The sequence below is a fragment of the Panthera pardus genome, unplaced genomic scaffold, assembly GCF_024362965.1.
Source record: "Panthera pardus isolate Hobbes unplaced genomic scaffold, ASM2436296v1 HiC_scaffold_18, whole genome shotgun sequence".
NCBI classification, from domain to species: Eukaryota; Metazoa; Chordata; class Mammalia; order Carnivora; family Felidae; genus Panthera; species Panthera pardus.
This window is the reverse complement of record NW_026526743.1, coordinates 15,009,313-15,027,810: the sequence shown is the minus strand read 5'-3', so window position 1 is coordinate 15,027,810 and position 18,498 is coordinate 15,009,313. Positions and strand designations below refer to the sequence as shown.

At 50.3% G+C, this 18,498-nt stretch overlaps 1 protein-coding gene across 1 annotated transcript; it reads right to left on the bottom strand.

Annotated features, from left to right (window-relative positions):
- Positions 1–16,893: 16,893 nt before the first annotated feature.
- Positions 16,894–18,498, bottom strand: LOC109256564 (interferon lambda-4-like). Its single transcript, XM_019431989.2, has 5 exons — positions 18,219–18,498; positions 17,758–17,829; positions 17,539–17,682; positions 17,204–17,302; positions 16,894–17,109 (listed from the first exon to the last, which is right to left on the bottom strand). Exons 1-5 carry the CDS (start codon positions 18,384–18,386, stop codon positions 17,011–17,013), a joined length of 582 nt encoding a protein of 193 aa, XP_019287534.1. The 5' UTR covers positions 18,387–18,498; the 3' UTR covers positions 16,894–17,010.

Genomic DNA, 18,498 nt, shown 5'->3' with positions numbered 1-18,498 from the left:
TTTTTTGAGTTTATTTATTTATCTTGAGAGAGAGAAAGCAAGCAGGGGACGGGCAAAGAAAGAGACAGAATCCCAGGAGGCTCTGCACCGCCAGCACAGAGCCCGATGCGGGCCTCGAACTTACAGGCTGTGGGATCATGACCTGAGCTGAGTCGGTTGCTTAACCGGCTGAGCCACCCAGGTGTCCCAAGCATCTGATTCTTGATCTCAGCTCAGGTCTTGATCTCAGGGTCATGAGTTCAAGCCCCCTGGGCACGGAGCCTATGGAGGGGGGCAGGGAGTGAAAAACTGGGTCTCTGGAAAACTGGGTAGAGATGTTCTGTCAACTGGACCACGGCCCTCAGGGCTGTAGGGTGGAAGAGAATTATGCTTCCGTGGGGTTTTCTCATCCACTGGTTTCAAGAGTCTCTTTGTTACAGCAGCTCACCCTTTATGCAAACTCTTTAGTATGAATTGTCTAGAGTTGTTCTCACTCGTGGGGGCATATCCAGGATTAAGTGGGGCTTGAAGCTTACACCATTCAGGGGCTCCTTTTGAAAAACTGAATGGGAATGGATGCAGCCACTAGGGAAAACAGTATGGGGGGGCGTGTCCTCAAAAAATTAAAAATAGAACTACCATATGACCCACTAACTGCGCTTTGGGTATTTACCCCAAGGATAAGAAGACACTAACTCAAAAGATATACACACCTCTGTATTTACTGCAGCATCATTTGCAATAACCAAGACATGGAAACAACTTAAGTGTCCATCAATGGATGAATGGATAAAGAAGGTGTGGACTATATATAACAAGAGAGTATCATTCAGCTACAAAAACGAAGGAAATCTTGCCATTTGTGATAACATGGATGGAGTTTGAGGGCATTGAGCTTAGTGAAACAAGTCGGAGAAAAGCAAACCCCATATGATCTCACTTCTATATAGAAGCCATGTATATCTATGTATCTGTATCTATATCTATATCTATATCTATATCTATATCTATATCATCTATATCTGTATCTATATCTAGCTTCTATATATAAACAAAAAACAAAAAACTCACAGACACAGAGAACAGACTGATGGTTGCCAGAGGCGGTGAGGGGGATGAAGGTGGCCAAGATGGGTGAAGGTGTTCAAAAGGTACAAACTTCTGGGGTGCCTGGGTGGCTCAGTCAGTCGAGCGTCTGGCTTCGGCTCAGGTCACGATCTCGAGGTTTGCGAGTTTGAGCCCCGAGTGGGGCGCTGTGCTGTCAGCATGGAGCCTGGATCCTGCTTCAGATTCTGTGTCTCCCTCTCTCTCTGCCCCATCCCCACTCATGCTCTGTCTGTCTCTCTCTCTCAAAAACAAAGAAACATTAAAAAAATTTTTTTAAAGGCACAAACTTCCAGTCATAAAATAAACAGCTATTGAGGGTGTGATTTACAGTGATTGTAGCTAATAATACTGTATTGGGTCTTTGAACATTGCTAAGAGAGTAAGTCTTAAAAGTTCTCATCTCAAGAGAGAAAGTTATAAGTATATATGGGGATGAATTGAGGTGATCATTTCATAATGTATACAAATATCGAATCATTAAGTTGGACACCTGAAGTTAATATAATGCTATACATCAATTTTATCTCAATTTAAAAAAAGGAAACAGAAAGGGAAAATATTTTTTTAATGTTTCTTTATTTTTGAGAGAGAGTGAAAGGGGGAGGGACAGAGAATCCCAAGCAGGCTGCGTGCTGTCAGCGCAGAGCCCAACGTGGGGCTTGAACTCACAAACCCTGAGCCCATGACCTGAACTGAAATCAAGAGTTGGATGCTTAATCAACTGAGCCACCAGGGGAAAAGGTTTTATTTTGCTTATTTTACACAAACTTGTAACCCTGTGAACCTGCGGAGAAGGCCCCGCCCCAGACTGGGAAGGGCCATGCAAAGGTGAGGCCCTGAAGCTTGGGCTGTGTTGTGAATACGAGTGCCTGGTGACGCTCCGCTCACATCCCTTCTTCAAGACCAGCAGACTCAGGCCCCAGCGGCTGGGAATGGCTCCCGGCTGCACCCCACCCCCCCAGAGGGGAGTGCTGTCAGCTCCAGGGAACTGCCTTGCCCCAAAATTAGTCCCCCTCCCAGGGAACTGGGCGTGGCCAATGGTTGGCTGACTTAGAGATACCAAAGCCTGAGTCCCTGGCTTCAATTTGGGACAAGTCTGAGGGGCCATTTCAGCTGCAGAGCTCTCTGTAGGATGGGCTAATGTCTTGTGGAACTGCCTTGCCCCCCACAATCCTGCCTTCCTCATATTCTTACAGGTGCACCTCCCAAGAGCCCTCCCCAAAAAGCCTTCTGCCCAGGGGTCCCTGGGTGGCTCAGTCGGTTGAGCGTCTGACTTCGGCCCAGGTCCTGATCCCAGGCTTCGTGGGTTTGAGCCCCACATCGGGCTCTGTGCTGACAGCTTGGAACCTGGAGCCTGCTTCGGATTCTGTGTCTCTCTCTCTCTGCCCCTCCCCCGCTCATGCTCTGTGTCTCATAAAGATACATTAAAATTTTTTTTAAGATGAGGTCATTAGGTTTGGCCCTAATCCAATACAACTGGTGTGCTTATAAAAAGAGGGAGAAGAGACACAGAGGAAGAAGGCGGCCATGTGACAACGGAGGCCGAGATGGCAGTGACGCACCCCAGGAATGCCAAGGATTGTTGGCAAATGCCGGCAGCTGGAAAAGATGAGGAAATTCTCCTGCACAGGTTTGCAGACGAAAACCTGAATGGCCCTGCTGACACCCTGACTTTGGACTTCCAACCTTCAGAACTGTGAGACCACACACTTCTGCCATTTTTAAGTCACTCGGTTCGTGGTGCTCTGTTATGAGAGCCCCAGGCAAGTAAAATATTACGTCTATTATTTCTACGTAGAAATGCTAGATCATGACGTCCTGCCGGACGTGTCTTCCAAACTCCGTGCTCAGCGATACCATGTTGGCAGCCTGGTGTCAGCCATCGAAACTGGAAAATGCTACAAATTAGAGCTTTTCTTCTCTGAGAACCAGTCGGTAAACATTTACGGGAAGCCACTACCCATGGCCGTTACCTTGGTTAAGAGGGCACTGGTTACAGGTGACAACTCAGACCTTTTGATAATCGTGGAACACAGAATCTGAATGAATATCGATGCCATTCTGGCCCTTCCGTTCGAGTGGGGGGCATATGGAGGCAGGTGATACATGGCATCCTGACCCAGGTCTCCCTCACAGAGCTGTTACAATGGGGAAGGGCTTCTTATAATAGAAATATCTGCAGCTGGCCCCTTCCCATCCTGATCATCGTAACTAAGAAACAATCATCACACCCCCGAGGGTATGGCAGAGATCAGTGCCCTCAGACACGAAGAAGGCAAGAGTGGTGATCCCATCATACCCTCATTTAGTTCACTTGCCTGCTCCCTTTGAAGCCCGTCTAGATCATCGTGGATGACAGTGGATGTGCACATTCAATCAGGCATTAGCCCAAACTGCAGCTGCTGTGCTGGACAGGGTATCTTTGCCAGCGAGAATGAACACAGCCTCACCGTGTGATATGTGGCCATTGCCCTGGCAAATGCAGTCTTTCTGTCCCTTATGGAAAGGAGAATCAGAAGCCGGTCGCATTTACTCAGGATGGCCAAGATGCATACTTAATCTGGCCCCAGGGATATGTTAGCCCATCCTGTCCTCTGCCATGACATTAACTGCAAGGACCTAGACCATCTGGACACGGAACGTCATGTTGGCCCACACTTTGACGGCAACGTGCTAATCAGATTGTAAGAGGAAGAAGTGACAAGTATGTGGAAGATATCCTCCCGGGGGTGGGAGGGAAACTCTTCAAAGGTCCGGGCACCTGCTCCATGGGTCAAGTCACACCTCTTCCTGCTAAGGAAAGGGCCCAATACCACTTAGGCATGTTTGGACTCAGCAGACAGCGTACGGGAATAATGCTCCAAGCCATAAATGTGAAACAGTGTCAGCTTCGAGTGGGGTGCAGAGAAGAAAAGCACTCTGCAGCAGGTCCAGACTGTGATGTGAGTCCTCTGTCACTTGAAGCATATGATCCAACAGACCCTATGGAACTTGAGGTATCCGTGGTAAGAAAAGACCACTTGTGGCATTTACACAAAACCTCAATGGGAAAATCACAATGGAGCCCACTAGGGTTCTGGAGCAAGGTCAGGGCATCTACAACAAAGTACACTCCATTCATAAAGCGGTGTCTGGCGTGCTGCTGGGTCACAGTGGACAGGAAGTTCAATGTCTCGAGACATCAAGTGACCAATTATGAGCTGTCTGACCCACCAGATCATAAGGCCAGGTGATCTAAGCAGCCATTCATTGTAAGATCTAAGATCTAAGATGAGGCACAGGCAGGGCCAGAGGACAAGTCTGCTTCATGAACAAGTGGCCCAAGCTTCCATGTCATCTCTTGCTGTTATATGGCTGCCTATTCCTCTGTTCACATGTATGGCCACACGGCAGGGGGTTCTTTGTGACTGGCCCATGAGAATGAAAGAGGCTAAGTTTGGCCCATGGATGGATTGGCTCAGTACTTGGGGCTAAGATGAAAATAGACTTATGTCTCATGACAGCCCATTCAAGGGTGACCCCGAAAGACAGCTTTGAGAGGAAACCTTGTCAATAGGCACAGCTCCAGGTGGTAAAGCTGATCATCCAGTATGTGGAAATAGAAGTAGCCCAAGGTGACTATGCAAGAATTTATAAGCACTAGCAAATGGCCCTGACGCTTGGTCAGCAGCTTGAAATTAGCCTGAAAAAGACGAGATGACCTCAGATGGGGACATTTGGGATAGAGGTATATGGATGGACACAGGGGAATGGACACACAGCATATTTTGGTTTTGCATGTCAACGCCACCGGAGAGCATCTACTACAGAAGTGACACTAATCAACAAAGGGGAAGTAATGATTTGGCCAGCTGACATCAGCGGCCTCCATCATCAGCCTCCCCAGATCTGCTACCATGCGCACATGAATGGGGGAGCCATGGTGGCAAGAAGAAGGCCATGGATGGGGCCCAACAGCCTGAGCTGCTGCTCACCAAAACTCATCTGGATAATGCCACTGCTGAATGTCAAGCCTGCTAGCCAGAAGCACCGTGGACTAAGAAGACCAACCTGCCACTGGGTGATAAGTTGATGACATTGGATCCCTTCCACCCTGAATAGGACAGTGATTCATCCTCATCGGGATAACCCAGCCAAGGGTTTGCCTCTCCTGACCTCAAGGCCTCAGCAAGAACTACCATCTGAGGGATATCAGAATTCAGATCCACCAACATAGGATCCTCCATAACACCACCACGAATCAAAAGACTTCATAACAAAGGAAGCCCAGCAGTAGGCATGCAACCATGGGATCCACTGGTCCCATTTCATACCTCACTACCCAGAAGATTTGGCCTAATAAAGCTGTGAAATAGCCTCTTAAAGATATAGCTGAGGCTTCCACCTGCAATTGAAATTCTGCAATGGAAATTACTGAGTATGCAGCATACACCACAAATCAACCATCACCATATGGTATTGGGCCCCCAGAAAGTAGAAAAAATGAGTCCGGGATCCAAAGAGCGAATGCAAAAATCGCATTGCTTACCATCATTTCCACTGACCCACCTTAGAAAGTCATGCTTCCTACCAGAAAAATTTAGGTTCTGCAGAATGAGAGATCCTGGTTCCCAGTCAAGGGTCCCTTCCACCTGAAACTCAGCAAGAATCCCATTGAACCTTAAGTTCTGATTGTTACCCAGCCACTGCTCTTCTGCTAAGACACCAATGAGCAACATTTTGGCAGGGTAAATTGACCCTGTTGTACAGTGGAGATGGGGAAGCATATGTTTAGCACTCAAGTGATCCACTGGATCTTCAGTTCGGTTAATCTGTTGGCCAGCTTTGATGGGGAAAAAAAATGAATAGGTAGACTGCAGCCATAGATTGAGAAGGTCATGGTAGCAAGGGCCTCACACCACTCTGGGATAAGGGTCTGGGTTACCCATCCAAGCCAGTAGAAGTTCTAGTCGAGGATGAAGGGAATCTACAATGTGTGGTGCAGGAGGGAATAATAAGTATCAGTAACTTGCCTGTGACCAGCTGCAGAAGCAGGATGTAGATCATCCTACTAAACCTTCTTTCTCAAGTTCCTCCAGAAGACTGGACCAGCCAGAATCTTGGAAAAACTGTTCCCAGATGGGACAAACTGAGTATATGGAGCAAGCGGCTCGACTAAGACAAGGGGTGGACTGTAGTGGACACTGTGGTGGTCAGAGCCAAGCTGCCAACAGTGCACAGCCAGGTCCCTCCATGGAAATTTCCATCATCCACTGGGAACCAGCTGGGACTATGTTTATGTTCCAGTTCTTGGTGGGGGGGGGGGTGTCCCACAACCACTAACTGACTGATATAGAAACGGAAAGGCCTGAACTCCTTGTGTCAATTTGGAACAATTCCAAAGGGCCTTCCCAGCTCCAGAGCTCCCTGTAGGACCTCGTTTTCAAGTGTATGGTGGTTTAGCTTCCCCCTCTACCCAGTCCTGCTCTGCACACTCCCTTGTATGTCTATCTCCTGAGAATCCTCCCCAGTAAAGCTTGGGCTAGGAGGCTCTCATCTCATAATCTGTTTCCAGGAAACCCAGCCAAAGGTGAACTTTGTTAGCTTTATGGCAAATCTGGTTCAGCCCCCTGGAATCTCCCCTTCCATTTCTTTTCTCCTGGTCTCTCCCTTCTTTCTGTCCTCCACATTATCACCAGCCTGGAAGTGGCCTTTGTGGGAATGGTTGAATATCAGAAACTTCTTGATGGGGTAAGAACAGAGCCACCTTCCCTAGTAAACCACAAAAATCATAAAGCAAAAATGTTTGTAACTATAAAACTACCATTAGTACATGAATGATGTAAATGAAATATAAAAGTGGTAGCTTTATTTATTTTACCAATTTTTCATCAAGAAAGCAAGGAAAACAAAAAACTATGAGCATTTGTTACTTTTGAAAATGCTATTTTAAACTAACCTCTGTCTTTTTATTTCCATATGGCATCTCTCTCCTCCTCTACTTCATTGACCCCCATCTGTGTTCCTGTCTACCCTCATTCATAATTTCAGGGAGAGTCTGTACAGGGGTGTAAAGAAAACCACTGGGTTCTGTCGTGCAATAGTGTTGAAGAACCAGAAATAAGGATGGTCTCAGTAAAAAAAGTTTTACTTTTCACATTTACTTTTGTTGCCCATTTTCTTTTAGAGCCCATATATTATAGTGGTTAAGAGCACGGAGTCTGTCAACAATAATTTGTTTTGGGGCGCCTGGGTGGTTCAGACGATTAAGTGTCCGACTTTTGGTTTCGGCTGAGGTAATGATCTCACAGTTTCATGAGTTTGAGCCCTGTGTTGGACTCTGTACTGACAGTGTGGAGCCTGCTTGGGATTCTGTCTCCCTTTCTCTCTGCCCTCTCCCAGTCACACTGTCTCTGTCTCTGTCTCTCTCTCAAAAAAAAAAAAAACAAACCCCACAATAATTTGTTTCAAATCCTAACTTATTAGCTGTGTAACATTGAGTGGGCAATTTACCTCTCTGTTCCTCACTATTCCTGGCCTCAAAATGTATGTGGATAATAGTACCTACAACATAGGATTATTGTGTGAATTTAAGGACTTCACCTTGGGATAGTGCTTAGAATATGACCAGATCCATTGTGACCTGTCACCAACTTCTTGCTATTGTTATAAAACAGAATGGTTCTCTTTTTTCTATTATTATATTTCATGTCAATTTTTGCCAATATTGACAAGGAAAGAACATGTAGTGTGTGTGTGTGTGTGTGTGTGTGTGTGTGTGTGTGTGTGTGTGTCTGTGTGTGTTAGTAAAGTTGGACCATTCTCCTGCATGGCTTTGGGCAGGGAGAAATCACACAGATTCAGGACCACGGAGAGTGGTACTAATTGGTCTTCTATCCCCTAATACTAGGCACTGGGCAGCCATGGACCCTGGGCAGACATTCACATTCATTCACACAGCATCGTACACACTTAGAGTATTGCGTGGAGGGAAATTGTGTCTATTGTGGTCAAACTGTATTTTCCAGCAATCTATCTTATATGCTCTGCTGCAGCGTGACACTTCCACTCCACCATCAAGACTGAGTTTTACTTTTCACCAGTCCCTCAAATCTGGGCAGGGCCTGAGACTGCTGGGACCGATAGCATTTAGTGTCTTTTCTGGACATGGCCCTTAACTGGACTCCAGCATTCACATCTTGTCCTTTAAACACCGTTTGGAGGTCAGCCAACCCCATTGTAAGAAGTTCAACTGCCCAGGGAGTGCAATGCTGGGAGAAGTCTGAATCGCATGGAGAAGCCACTTACAGGTGCTCTGGTAACTCTCCCTGCCGAGCTCACAGCCAGCCATATGAGTGAGCCATCAATGGCATCCAGCCCAGTCAAAACTTCAGATCAATCAAATCCCAGCTGACATGTGGTCTGCAACCACAGGAGAGACCCTGAGTGGAATCACTCAATTGAGAGGGAACCAGAGAGGGAGAAGGATAGGACAAGGACAGGTGAGAAGGCCCTGACTACCTTCCCCACACACAGCAATTCTGGACCAATTCTGGTCCAATTCTGGACCAAAAAAAAAAATTTTTTTTTTTAAATAACTATTTACAAGCACTGGAGAGAAACTAGAGGCAGGCAGAAACTTGGAGAGGATTCAACCTTTTAAAGACAAGAACGCGGGGCGCCTGGGTGGCTTGGTCGGTTAAGCGTCTGACTTCGGCTCAGGTCATGATCTCACGGTTCGTGGGTTCATGCCCCGCGTCGGGCTCTGTGCTGACGGCTCGGAGCCTGGAGCCTGTTTCAGATTCTGTGTCTCCCTCTCTCTGTGACCCTCACCCATTCATGCTCTGTCTCTCTCTGTCTCAAAAATAAAATAAAAACGTTAAAGACAAGAACACACTGTATGAGATCTAAGTTTACATGGCTTTTCCCCTAGAGACGCATCTCTGTCTGTGCGGTAAGAGGCAGCCAGAACTCAAGCAGAAAATCGTAATCATTCATTTGAGGTGTCAGATGCCAGAGTTTGGAGCTTCCAGAGCAGGTAGAAATTGAGAGAAGAAATCTCAATATGGAGGGAGCTCCAGAAAGAAAGGACCTCGGTCTATATATAACTTACCCTGAATTTTCAATGTGCTGAAAGAAAAAAAGGCTGTCAACACAGAATTCTATAGCCACTGAAAATACCCTGGAAAACTGAAGGCAAAATAAAATGACTGTTCTCATTCTTGTCATTCAGCAAGAAAGGAGAAAGGAGAAAGAGACGGGCATTGCCATTTCCTTCAAAGGAATGACTCATGAGGTGCTCAGATCACTTTCACTCATATGCATTGGGCAATACCCGCTGCTGTCGTTGCAGAGAAGGCTGGAAAATGTCTTTAGTAGAGCGCTCTTGGATCCACTTAAAACTTAGTTTGTCTCAGTAAAGGAAGAAAGAGAGAATAAGTATAGATACAGCTAGCTGTAATCTTTGCCACTTCTGGTTTTTTTGTTTGGTTGGTTTTTTTGGTCCGTTATGTGATTGTGTGATGGCTGGATCTGTGGCAGCCATTTTATGATCATGATGAGAGACAGTACTGATACACTGAGGAAGGAGGAGTAGCCGGGTGGAAAGAGTCTAGAACCAGTAAGACGTCATGCCCTCTAGACCAGCACTGTTCAATATAAGTATTATGTGAGACACATATGTAATTTTAAATTTCCTAGTAGCCACATTTCAAAAGTAAAAAGAAATATATGAAATAACATGTGACCAATAAATATATGAAAGAAAAAGAAAATAATAGAAATATTCGTTAAATATCATATATTTAAATATATCATATCTGCAAATATAAATATTTATAATATTAAAAAATACATAATTTCAACAGATAATCTGTGTAAAAAATTGTTTTAAGTTTATTTATTTGAGAGAGAGAGAGCATGCACATGAGTGGGGGAGGGGCAGAGAAAGAGGGAGAAAGAGAATCCCAAGCAGGTTCCTTGCTGTCAGCACAGCGCCTGATGCAGGGCTCGATCTCACGAACAGTGAAATCACGACCCGAACCAAAAGCAAGAGTCAGTCGCTTAACCGCCTGAGCCACCCAGGTGCCTCCAGTGTAAAAGTTGTTAAGATTTCAGCCTTTTACGCTGAGCCGAAATTCTGTACGCACATCTATCTATTCCCTGGCTCTGTCCCTCTGTCCTCAGAAAGAGTAGAAGCAGTGGTGTTCCTGAAGCAATCAACCCACCTCGCACCCAGATCTCCGTCTCCAAACACTGTGCTCCACTGAAAATAACCAGATCTCCTCGGAGAAGCGGCTCTTTACAGACCTGGAAGGGGCGGGGGGATTACTAAAAATTGTATTCCAGAAAGCAAGGCGGTGCTCAAAGAATGACGGGAACACACACAAAGACACAGGCGCCCTCTTGTACCCTACTGTCCTAATCCGGAACAACTGAAATACCAAAGTAACGGATAGCAAAGAATTACAATCCACTGAATAAAATAAGGAGTCATGAGTCTGTGCTGATGGAAATCCATCGGTAAATACATAAGTGAGGGAGGAGAGAAAGGCTCTTCCCAAGAGTAGAATGCCAGCGAATACGTGTAAAAAGAGAATCGCTGGTCGGTAACTGTCCTAACAGCAGCCGTCAAACGACCACCGTCAATGGATGCCAACATGGACGGGTCAGAGGTAGGGAAGGAATACGCATTTACCTAGTCTCAAAGTCTCCTCACTTACTTGTTACAAAGAGAAAAAGAGTAGCTTTACAGTGGGGAAACTTGGCAGGCCCGATGTGAAAAAAAATTTTTTTTTAATAAAAATTCCTCAATTCCTGCAGAATGTTCTATACTTAGAGCACAGCTCAGCTTGCACCAGCTACATTTCAAGTGCTGACTAGCTAGGTGTATGTAGCCTGTGGACCACCCGGGTCAACACAGCTTCACACGAACCCTGCTGTTCCAGACTTCTCGTTAAATACGATGAAAGAGGGGCGCCTGCGTGGCTCAGTCGGTTGAGCATCCGGCTTCGGCTCAGGTCATGATCTCACGGTTTGTGAGTTCGAGCTCCGCGTCGGGCTCTGTGCCAACAGCTTGGAGCCTGTTTTGGATTCTGGGTCTTCCTCTCTCTCTGCCCCTCCCCCGCTCGTGCTCTCTCTCTCTCTCTCTCTCTCTTAAAAATAAATATTAATAATAAAAAAAAAAGAATCCTGATCTTAAGAGACAGAATCTTAATCTCTTAAGAGAAAATCTTAAGAGCCTCTTAAACTCAGCAGGGCTCAATCCCACGACCCTGGGATTATGACCTGAGCCGAAATCAGGAGTCGGACGAAATGTGGCCGAAGGGGAAGTCAGAGGGATTCGAAGCATGAGAAGGACTTGCCACACGCTGCTGCTGGCTCTGACATGTAAGGATCCGTGAGCAAAGACCACAAAGAGGCCACCAAGAGCTAAGGGTGGATGGGTGTCCACAGCCCCACGAGGGAGCAGGGATCTCAGTCTTACAACTGCCAGGAGCCGATCCTGCCAATAACTTGAATGAGCTCGGAGACAGATTCTTCCCAGGGCCCCGGATAAGAACCCAGCCAGCCGCACTTTGTTCGGCCTCGTGAGACCCACGGCGGAGAAACTACCGAGCCCACCTGGATTTCTGACCCGCAGAACCGTGAGCTAGCAAATCCGTCTTGTTTCGAGAGGCTAAATGTGTGATAATTTGTTATGGCAGAAGAAAAAATATTTCTCTTAAAAAATTTTTTTTAATTTTTTTTTCCTGAAAATTTTTTATGTAATTATTAATTTTAAAATTGACATCCCAGTTAGCTAGCATATAGTGCAATAATGGTTTCAGGAGTAGAGGCCAGTGATTCATCCCCTATGTATGACACCCAGTGCTCATCCCAACAAGTGTCCTCCCTAATGCCCCTTCCCCATTTAGCCCACCCCCCCCTGCACCCACAACCCCTCCAGCAGCCCTCAGTCTGTCCTCTGCATTTAAGAGTCGCTTATGTTTTGGGGAGCCCGGGTGGCTCAGTTGGTTAAGCGTCCGACTCCGGCTCAGGTCATGATCTCACGGGTCGTGAGTTCGAGCCCCACATCAGGCTCTGTGCTGACCCCTTGTTCAGAGCCTGGAGCCTGCTTCGGATTCTGTGTCTCCTCCTCTCTCTATCCCTCCCATGCTCATGCTCTGTCTCTCTCTGTCTCTCAATAATAAATAAACACTAAAAAAGAAACCAAAAGAAAACAAAAAAAACCAACTTAAAAAAAAAGAGTTGCTTGTGTTTGTCCCCCTCCCTGTTTTTATATTATTTTTGCTTCCCTTCCCTTATGTTCATCTGTTTTGTATCTTAAACTCCTCTTATGAGTGAAGTCATATGATATTTGTCTTTCTCTGACTGACTAATTTCACTTACCATAATACCCTCCAGTTCCATCCACGTAGTTGCAAAAAAAAAAAATTTTTTTTTAATAAAAATTAAAAAGGGGCGCCTGGGTGGCTTAGTCTGGTAAGCATCTGACTTCTGCTCAGGTCATGATCTCATCGGTCATGAGTTCAAGCCCCACATGGGGCTCTCTGCTGTCAACATGGAACCCGCTTTGGAACCTCTGTCCCCCTCTCTCTGCCCCTCCCCTGCTCGTGCGCACCACCCACCGTGCACTCTCCCAAAAATAAATGTAAAAAAACCCTCACAAACTTAATCCATACAAACACACACACAGTCCCACACCACGAGGAGCGTTTTTTTTCCTCATTTTTTATTTGCACAATGTTTACAAAAAGTAGAAAAATAAACATTTTATCAGGTCCGAGTTTGAGAATTCACGCACATCAATTCATAAATCATGATTTGGTGGCAATGAATTAAGAAAAGTAGGGGATGCATAAGTAATAGCTAAGGTGTTGGGACAGGGTGCAGGTGGCTGTCAGGGGTCACACACACAGGTCTCCACTGGCGACACATTTCAGGTCCCGGGTGAGGAGGCGGAAGAGGTTGAATAGGACAGAGGCCTCCAGGCAGCTGAGGGACTCCGGTGGGGAGGAAGCGATGGGTCAGTGACTGCCTGTCATCTGGACTTCTGGTTGTGCTCAGGCACCGGTCACTCACCTTCTTCGGGGCCTCGTGGAGACACTGCACCCTGTGATAGAGGCGGCCTTGGGGCCGGGGGTCTGCTTCAGACTGAGCCGAGACCTGGGGGCAGAGGAGGGTGGCGTGTGAGGCAGGGCCCGGGACAGAGGGGGACATTAGGGTGGGTGGTCAGAGAGCAGACACGGCCTGGAGCTCGGAGTGCATGTGGCGCAGCGTGTGAAGGGGCTGGTCCAGGATGTCCCCCTGGGACCCATCGGCCACGGTCCCCAGGACCTTCAGCGTCAGGGCCAGCTCAGCCTCCAAGGCGCTCCCACACCTGGGGATGGGAGACTGAGGCAGGTGAGAGAGGACAGGTTGGGAGGGCGAGGAGAGAGGGACGGTGAGAAGGAGAAGGGGAGGGGGCCGGGTGAGGGTGGGGGTGGAGGTGGGCCTGACTGTCCCCTTACCTGCAGCTGCCGCAGGTCCCAGGTCCTGGGGAAGAGGCGGGGGTGGGGCGTCAGGTCGGGGCCTGCAGGGCGAGTGACTCTTCCTGGAGAGCAGAGGCAGAGGTCGGCCTGTCAGCCTGAGGCACGGCGAGGAGACCACCCCAGTAGGACTGGATGGTGCTAACAACAGGAGGTTAAGTTGCAAAAGGACTGGCAGGGTCCCTCAGAGTCTGCCCACTGCAGGGCTGATGGGGGGGTTAGCCCAGGGAGGGAAGGGTGCAGGTCCCCCGCTGGGGGAGTGAGGAAAGGTAACCCACAGAGGGAGGGGAGGAGGTTAGCCCGCAGCTCTTGTGGGGACAGAGACTTGAACTGGGCCAAGTGGCAGCCCCCGGCATCCAGGAGGGCCCCGAGGGGCTGGGGGCCGGGCACTGCTCCCGTCCCGGTCTGGACCATAGCAATGAGCACCAGCGTGCGTCCCACAGCCGGATCTGTGATACGGAAGGACAGAAAGGCGAGGGCTAGGGCAGCATCAAGGGCCGAGGGGGAGGGCTCTGGGGAGGGGAGGGTCGTGGATGGTGCTGTGGGGCTCGCTCGACTTCATTCCTGGACTCTGGTCTTCCTCAGCAGACGGGGGACTCCAAATGTCAAAGAGGCTGTCCCCCGGGGTCCTCAGTCTTGTCGGGCGTCCTCTTCCGGATCCCAGCTGACTGCTCTGTCTGCGTCCCCCAAGAACTTGCAGCTCTGAGACGTGTCATTCCTGCCTGAGCCCCATGGTGCAGCTTTTAACCTGGACAGATGGGCAATTCCGGCTGATGTAGGAAAAGTGAAAACTTTCACTGCCAGGGGAGGCCCCCAGGCCGGGGAAGCCCAGAGCCAGCCGAGCATCTGGAGCGAAAGAGAAACCGGATCCAGTGTTTGCCTACGCGAAGGTGAGTTCCGAAGGTGAATCCTCAGGGCTGGGGCAGCGCCGGCCCCACCGGGAGGGGTCACGGTGCCCTGAAGGGACTAGCTTCAGGACTGGGGTGGGAGGGGACAGAGGGACTTGCCTTTCTACGGGACTCCCTAATATAGGGAGGGGAGGGGTAAGGCACCCTTGGTGGGTGGTGCCACAGGGAACTTGAGACTTCCAAGAGGGAGGCGGTTTAGGGGCGGGGAGAAATCCCAGGGAGAAGGCTGTCTGGACGCAGGCAGAGAGAGTCGAAAAGCTAAACATCCAAGAACAGAGAGGACACCAACCCTTCCCCACCTGTCCTCACCTGCCATTGATTGACAGACAGACAGCCCGCACACCTTCCATCATCCAAGCACAGAAAGACCCAGGGATCTGACGCTCTGCTAAGGAATGGGGGGTGGGGTGTGCCCAAGGACTTCAAAGGAACCAGCTGGTCACCAGTGGTGACAAACGCCTTCATTGATTCACCGGGTGCTTATTCGGTCCCCATTTTGTCAGGCACTGCTCAAGGTGCCAGGAATTGAGCACCGAAAACAAACAAACACAAAACGACCCTTCACAGAGCTTGTTACTAGAGAGGAGTAAGAGACAGTGTCCGGGGTTGGGGTTGGGGGTGGGGAGCGTGGCGTATGTATTATGTCGGGTAACAGAAAATGGGGGGAAAATAATGCCGAGATGAGAGCAGAGTGCGGGATTAATGAGGTGGCCTGAGAAAGTGACATGTGAGCAAAAGCCTAAAGGAAGGGGGGGAGGAAGCCATGTGAACATCTGAGGGTCGAGCCTTCTGGGGAAAGGCAGCAGCCAGTGCAAAAGGAAAACAGAGACACCCCCCCCCCCTTTTGTCGAACACTTCTGTGTCTCACCAGGTCACGGAAGCTTTGCCACAAGGCAGTATTGAATGCCCGTGAGAACACCAACTGCATATTGTGCTTCGCCTGCCTTGTAAATAGGTAGTAACCTGCGGGGACTCAGAGAGGTTAAGAGACCTGCCCAAGGTCACACAGCAAATAAGTGGTGAGGGCAGGGATTTAGTGAACTTGGTCTGACACCTGGACAGTAACCACTGCAGTCTCTGGCGTTTGTGTAGCTGGAAATTCTGGACCCAGAAGGGATGAATTTTTTGGAGGGAAGGTGTTGGGTCCTTTCTGACACGTGATCCCTGCCTGCAGTCCTTTCCCTCATTGATAATTCCAGAGAAAGGGTAAACAGAAGTCCTCAGTTGGGAAAATCTTTGAGCTCTGATACAGAAAAATGTTTCAAAGCCAAAAGCAGGGATGTACCCCAGTCACCTACCAGGGCATTGTCAATTTCTGTCAATTGCAAGGGCCTTAATTCAGGGGAGAAGACATTGGATCAACAGCGAATTCTGAAAGTGGATAGAGTATCTCAAAATTCCTAAACTTCAGGCTTGTTTTTCTTAGAAAGGAAGTTCAGTGGGGGTGATTCAGAGCATAGGTTCTGAAACTAAAGGGTCTGGGGTTCAGACCTGGCTCTGACTTTCACTAGCTGTGTGACCTTGAGAATGAGGATCACAGTTAGCAACAAAGATCGCCAGCCCACAAATCTGGACAGGTTTAAAAAGCACAAGTGTGTACTTCTCTGTGTGTGGTTATTTAATGGAGACCATTTATTAAGACCACACTATGACCTCACCTGGAAGCTTTATAAACACTATTTCAAAATACATTACTCATTTGCAAGGACAGTATCATAATGTCATTGCATAGATGAGAAAACCGAGGCTCAGAGAGAAGCAATTTGCCCAGAGTTACTCCATAATTAAATGGCAGGGTCAGAACTGAAATTCAAGTCACCTGATCTCCCTGGTTCAGCATTTTTTTTACTGGACAGTGCACCCCAAAATGGTCACAAGGAAACAACCAATGCAAATGCAATAATATTTAATAATTGGCCATAAATTAACACCCACAGACAGAATTGCAGATACACACAGGAATTTTGCAAATACAAAACATGAGTAAGTAACAGAAATGAAAAAAACTACAATAATTTAAGGACTTTAGGCCTTTCCACTACCAGATCCCTCAGGGAACGTATGCCGCCTCCCCACTGGGGAGATTCAAGAATCACAGATTCAGACAATCCCAAAGTGGGCGTTGAAGGTTCAAATCAGGGCCTGGGACCTGCCCTGGGAGAGGGGCGCTGGGATTCTGGGAACCACAGAAGTAGAAACTGGTACATGGCACGTGGGAGTCAAGGCAGACTCCAGACTCAAGTCTCTTCCTGCCGCACCAGGCGCCTGGAAGATCATGCGTCCCACGGAAGTATCGCTGCATCCCGGGGAACTCGTTCTGGCCTTGGGAAAAGCACCCGCACCTCTGGCACCCAGTGCCGGTGGGTCGAGGTCCCGCCAACCGAGGCTGAGGATCTCCCGAGCTGGCTGAGAGACCCGCCTGCTGCAAAGGACCCCCCCGAGGGCGGGGCCCGAAGCCTCCCGCCCGCAGAGCTTCGGGTCCCAGGCCCGGCCGAGCCCAGGCCGGATCACAGACAAGGCCCCGAGTCTGCCACCAGCCTCAGGTCCCACGTGAGCAGGCGCAGGAGGTTGAAGACGACGCTGGCTTCGTGGCACCCAGGCGAGTCCTGGAACGCGGGAAGGAGGCGGAGACGGGCTGAGCCAGGAGTCCGAGCTCCCATCCCGTCTCAGCCTCGCACGGCTCCCCCCCTGCAGACTCACCGCCTCCCCGCCCGCTGCACTCGCAGCTCTGCGTGTTTGGGGACGCGTCCTCGGTGGCCTGAGGGACTTCCTCCAGGAGCCTGGCCGGACCAGCTCGAGCTGCAAGGGGAACAGGAGGGACGTGAAGACGGCGAAGAACCCAGTGTCCCTGGGACTCTGCCCGTGAGTGACTCTCCCACCGCAGACCAAAGCCCGGATAGGGGGACACCGAGACGACGCGAATCGTGTCTGGGCCGGCTTTTCGGTTCGGGGGACAGATTGGCTTCGCGGGGAGGCCCGGGGGCGCAGAGCGAGCCGGAGGGGCCGGAGGGGCCGGGGGCGCGGGCGGTACTCACGCAGGCCCCCACGTCCCGCCGCGCGGCCGCCAGCAGCTCCAGGATCGGGCCGGTGCCGGGGAACCGCTCCGGGCTCCGCAAGCGGCTCAGCACGGCCTGGGCGTCCTCGAGGCCCCGGGCCACCAGGCGAAGCCGCGCGCACGACTGTGGGGAGCAGGCGGGAGTTAGAAAGGCCGCGCCCACCGTCCGCGCCGCCCCGCGACGGCTCGCCCGCCTCACCCAGGGACGCGGAGGGTCCCTCCTTGGGCGAAAGGAGCAGTTGCGCGGCCTCCAGCTCAGGGTCTCCTCCTCCTGTGGGACAAGGGTCGGGGTGAGGCTGAGCCTCCTCGCTGCGCTCCCCAAGCGCTGGGAAGGCGGGGATTCCTACACGTGGGACGCTCCCGGCCGGGGACGGTTGTGCGGATGGTGCACTGAACCCCGTAGCTCTCGGAAGGCCTGCACGGTGGGTCAAAGGCACCCCGCGGTCGCCTTGCGAAGCCCGGCGCCCCGACGTGGAACCGAGTCGGCCTGGAGGGGGCGCCCTTTGGGGCCTGGCACGGAGGCAGAGCGTGTGCTGACCGCAGGGGCGCCCCGCAAGACGCCGCGGTCTGAATTCTGCCCTGAGATCCGAGGCGCGCCTGCTGGGCGCTGGGACGCAGGGGGCCCTCGGGGACGGGTGGAGAGGTCTGGGCGTCACTCACGTAGCGGTCCCTCAGCGCCTTGACCGCCGCCACCGCCCTGGGGTCCAGCGAGCGGTAGTGTGACAGCAGGCAGCGCCGGGGTGTCGTCACGCCAGGGTCCGCCGCCTCGCCCGCCGTCACCAAGACCCACAGCCCCACGGCCACCGCGGCTGCGCCTCTCGGCCCCATCTCTGCTCCTGCGCAAGGCGAGGCGCCAAGAGTCCAAGCCCCTGCCTCTGCTTGGCGTCGCGCCGGGACCGATGCTCAGAGCGCGGGCCCGAGACACGCCGCGAGCCCGCAG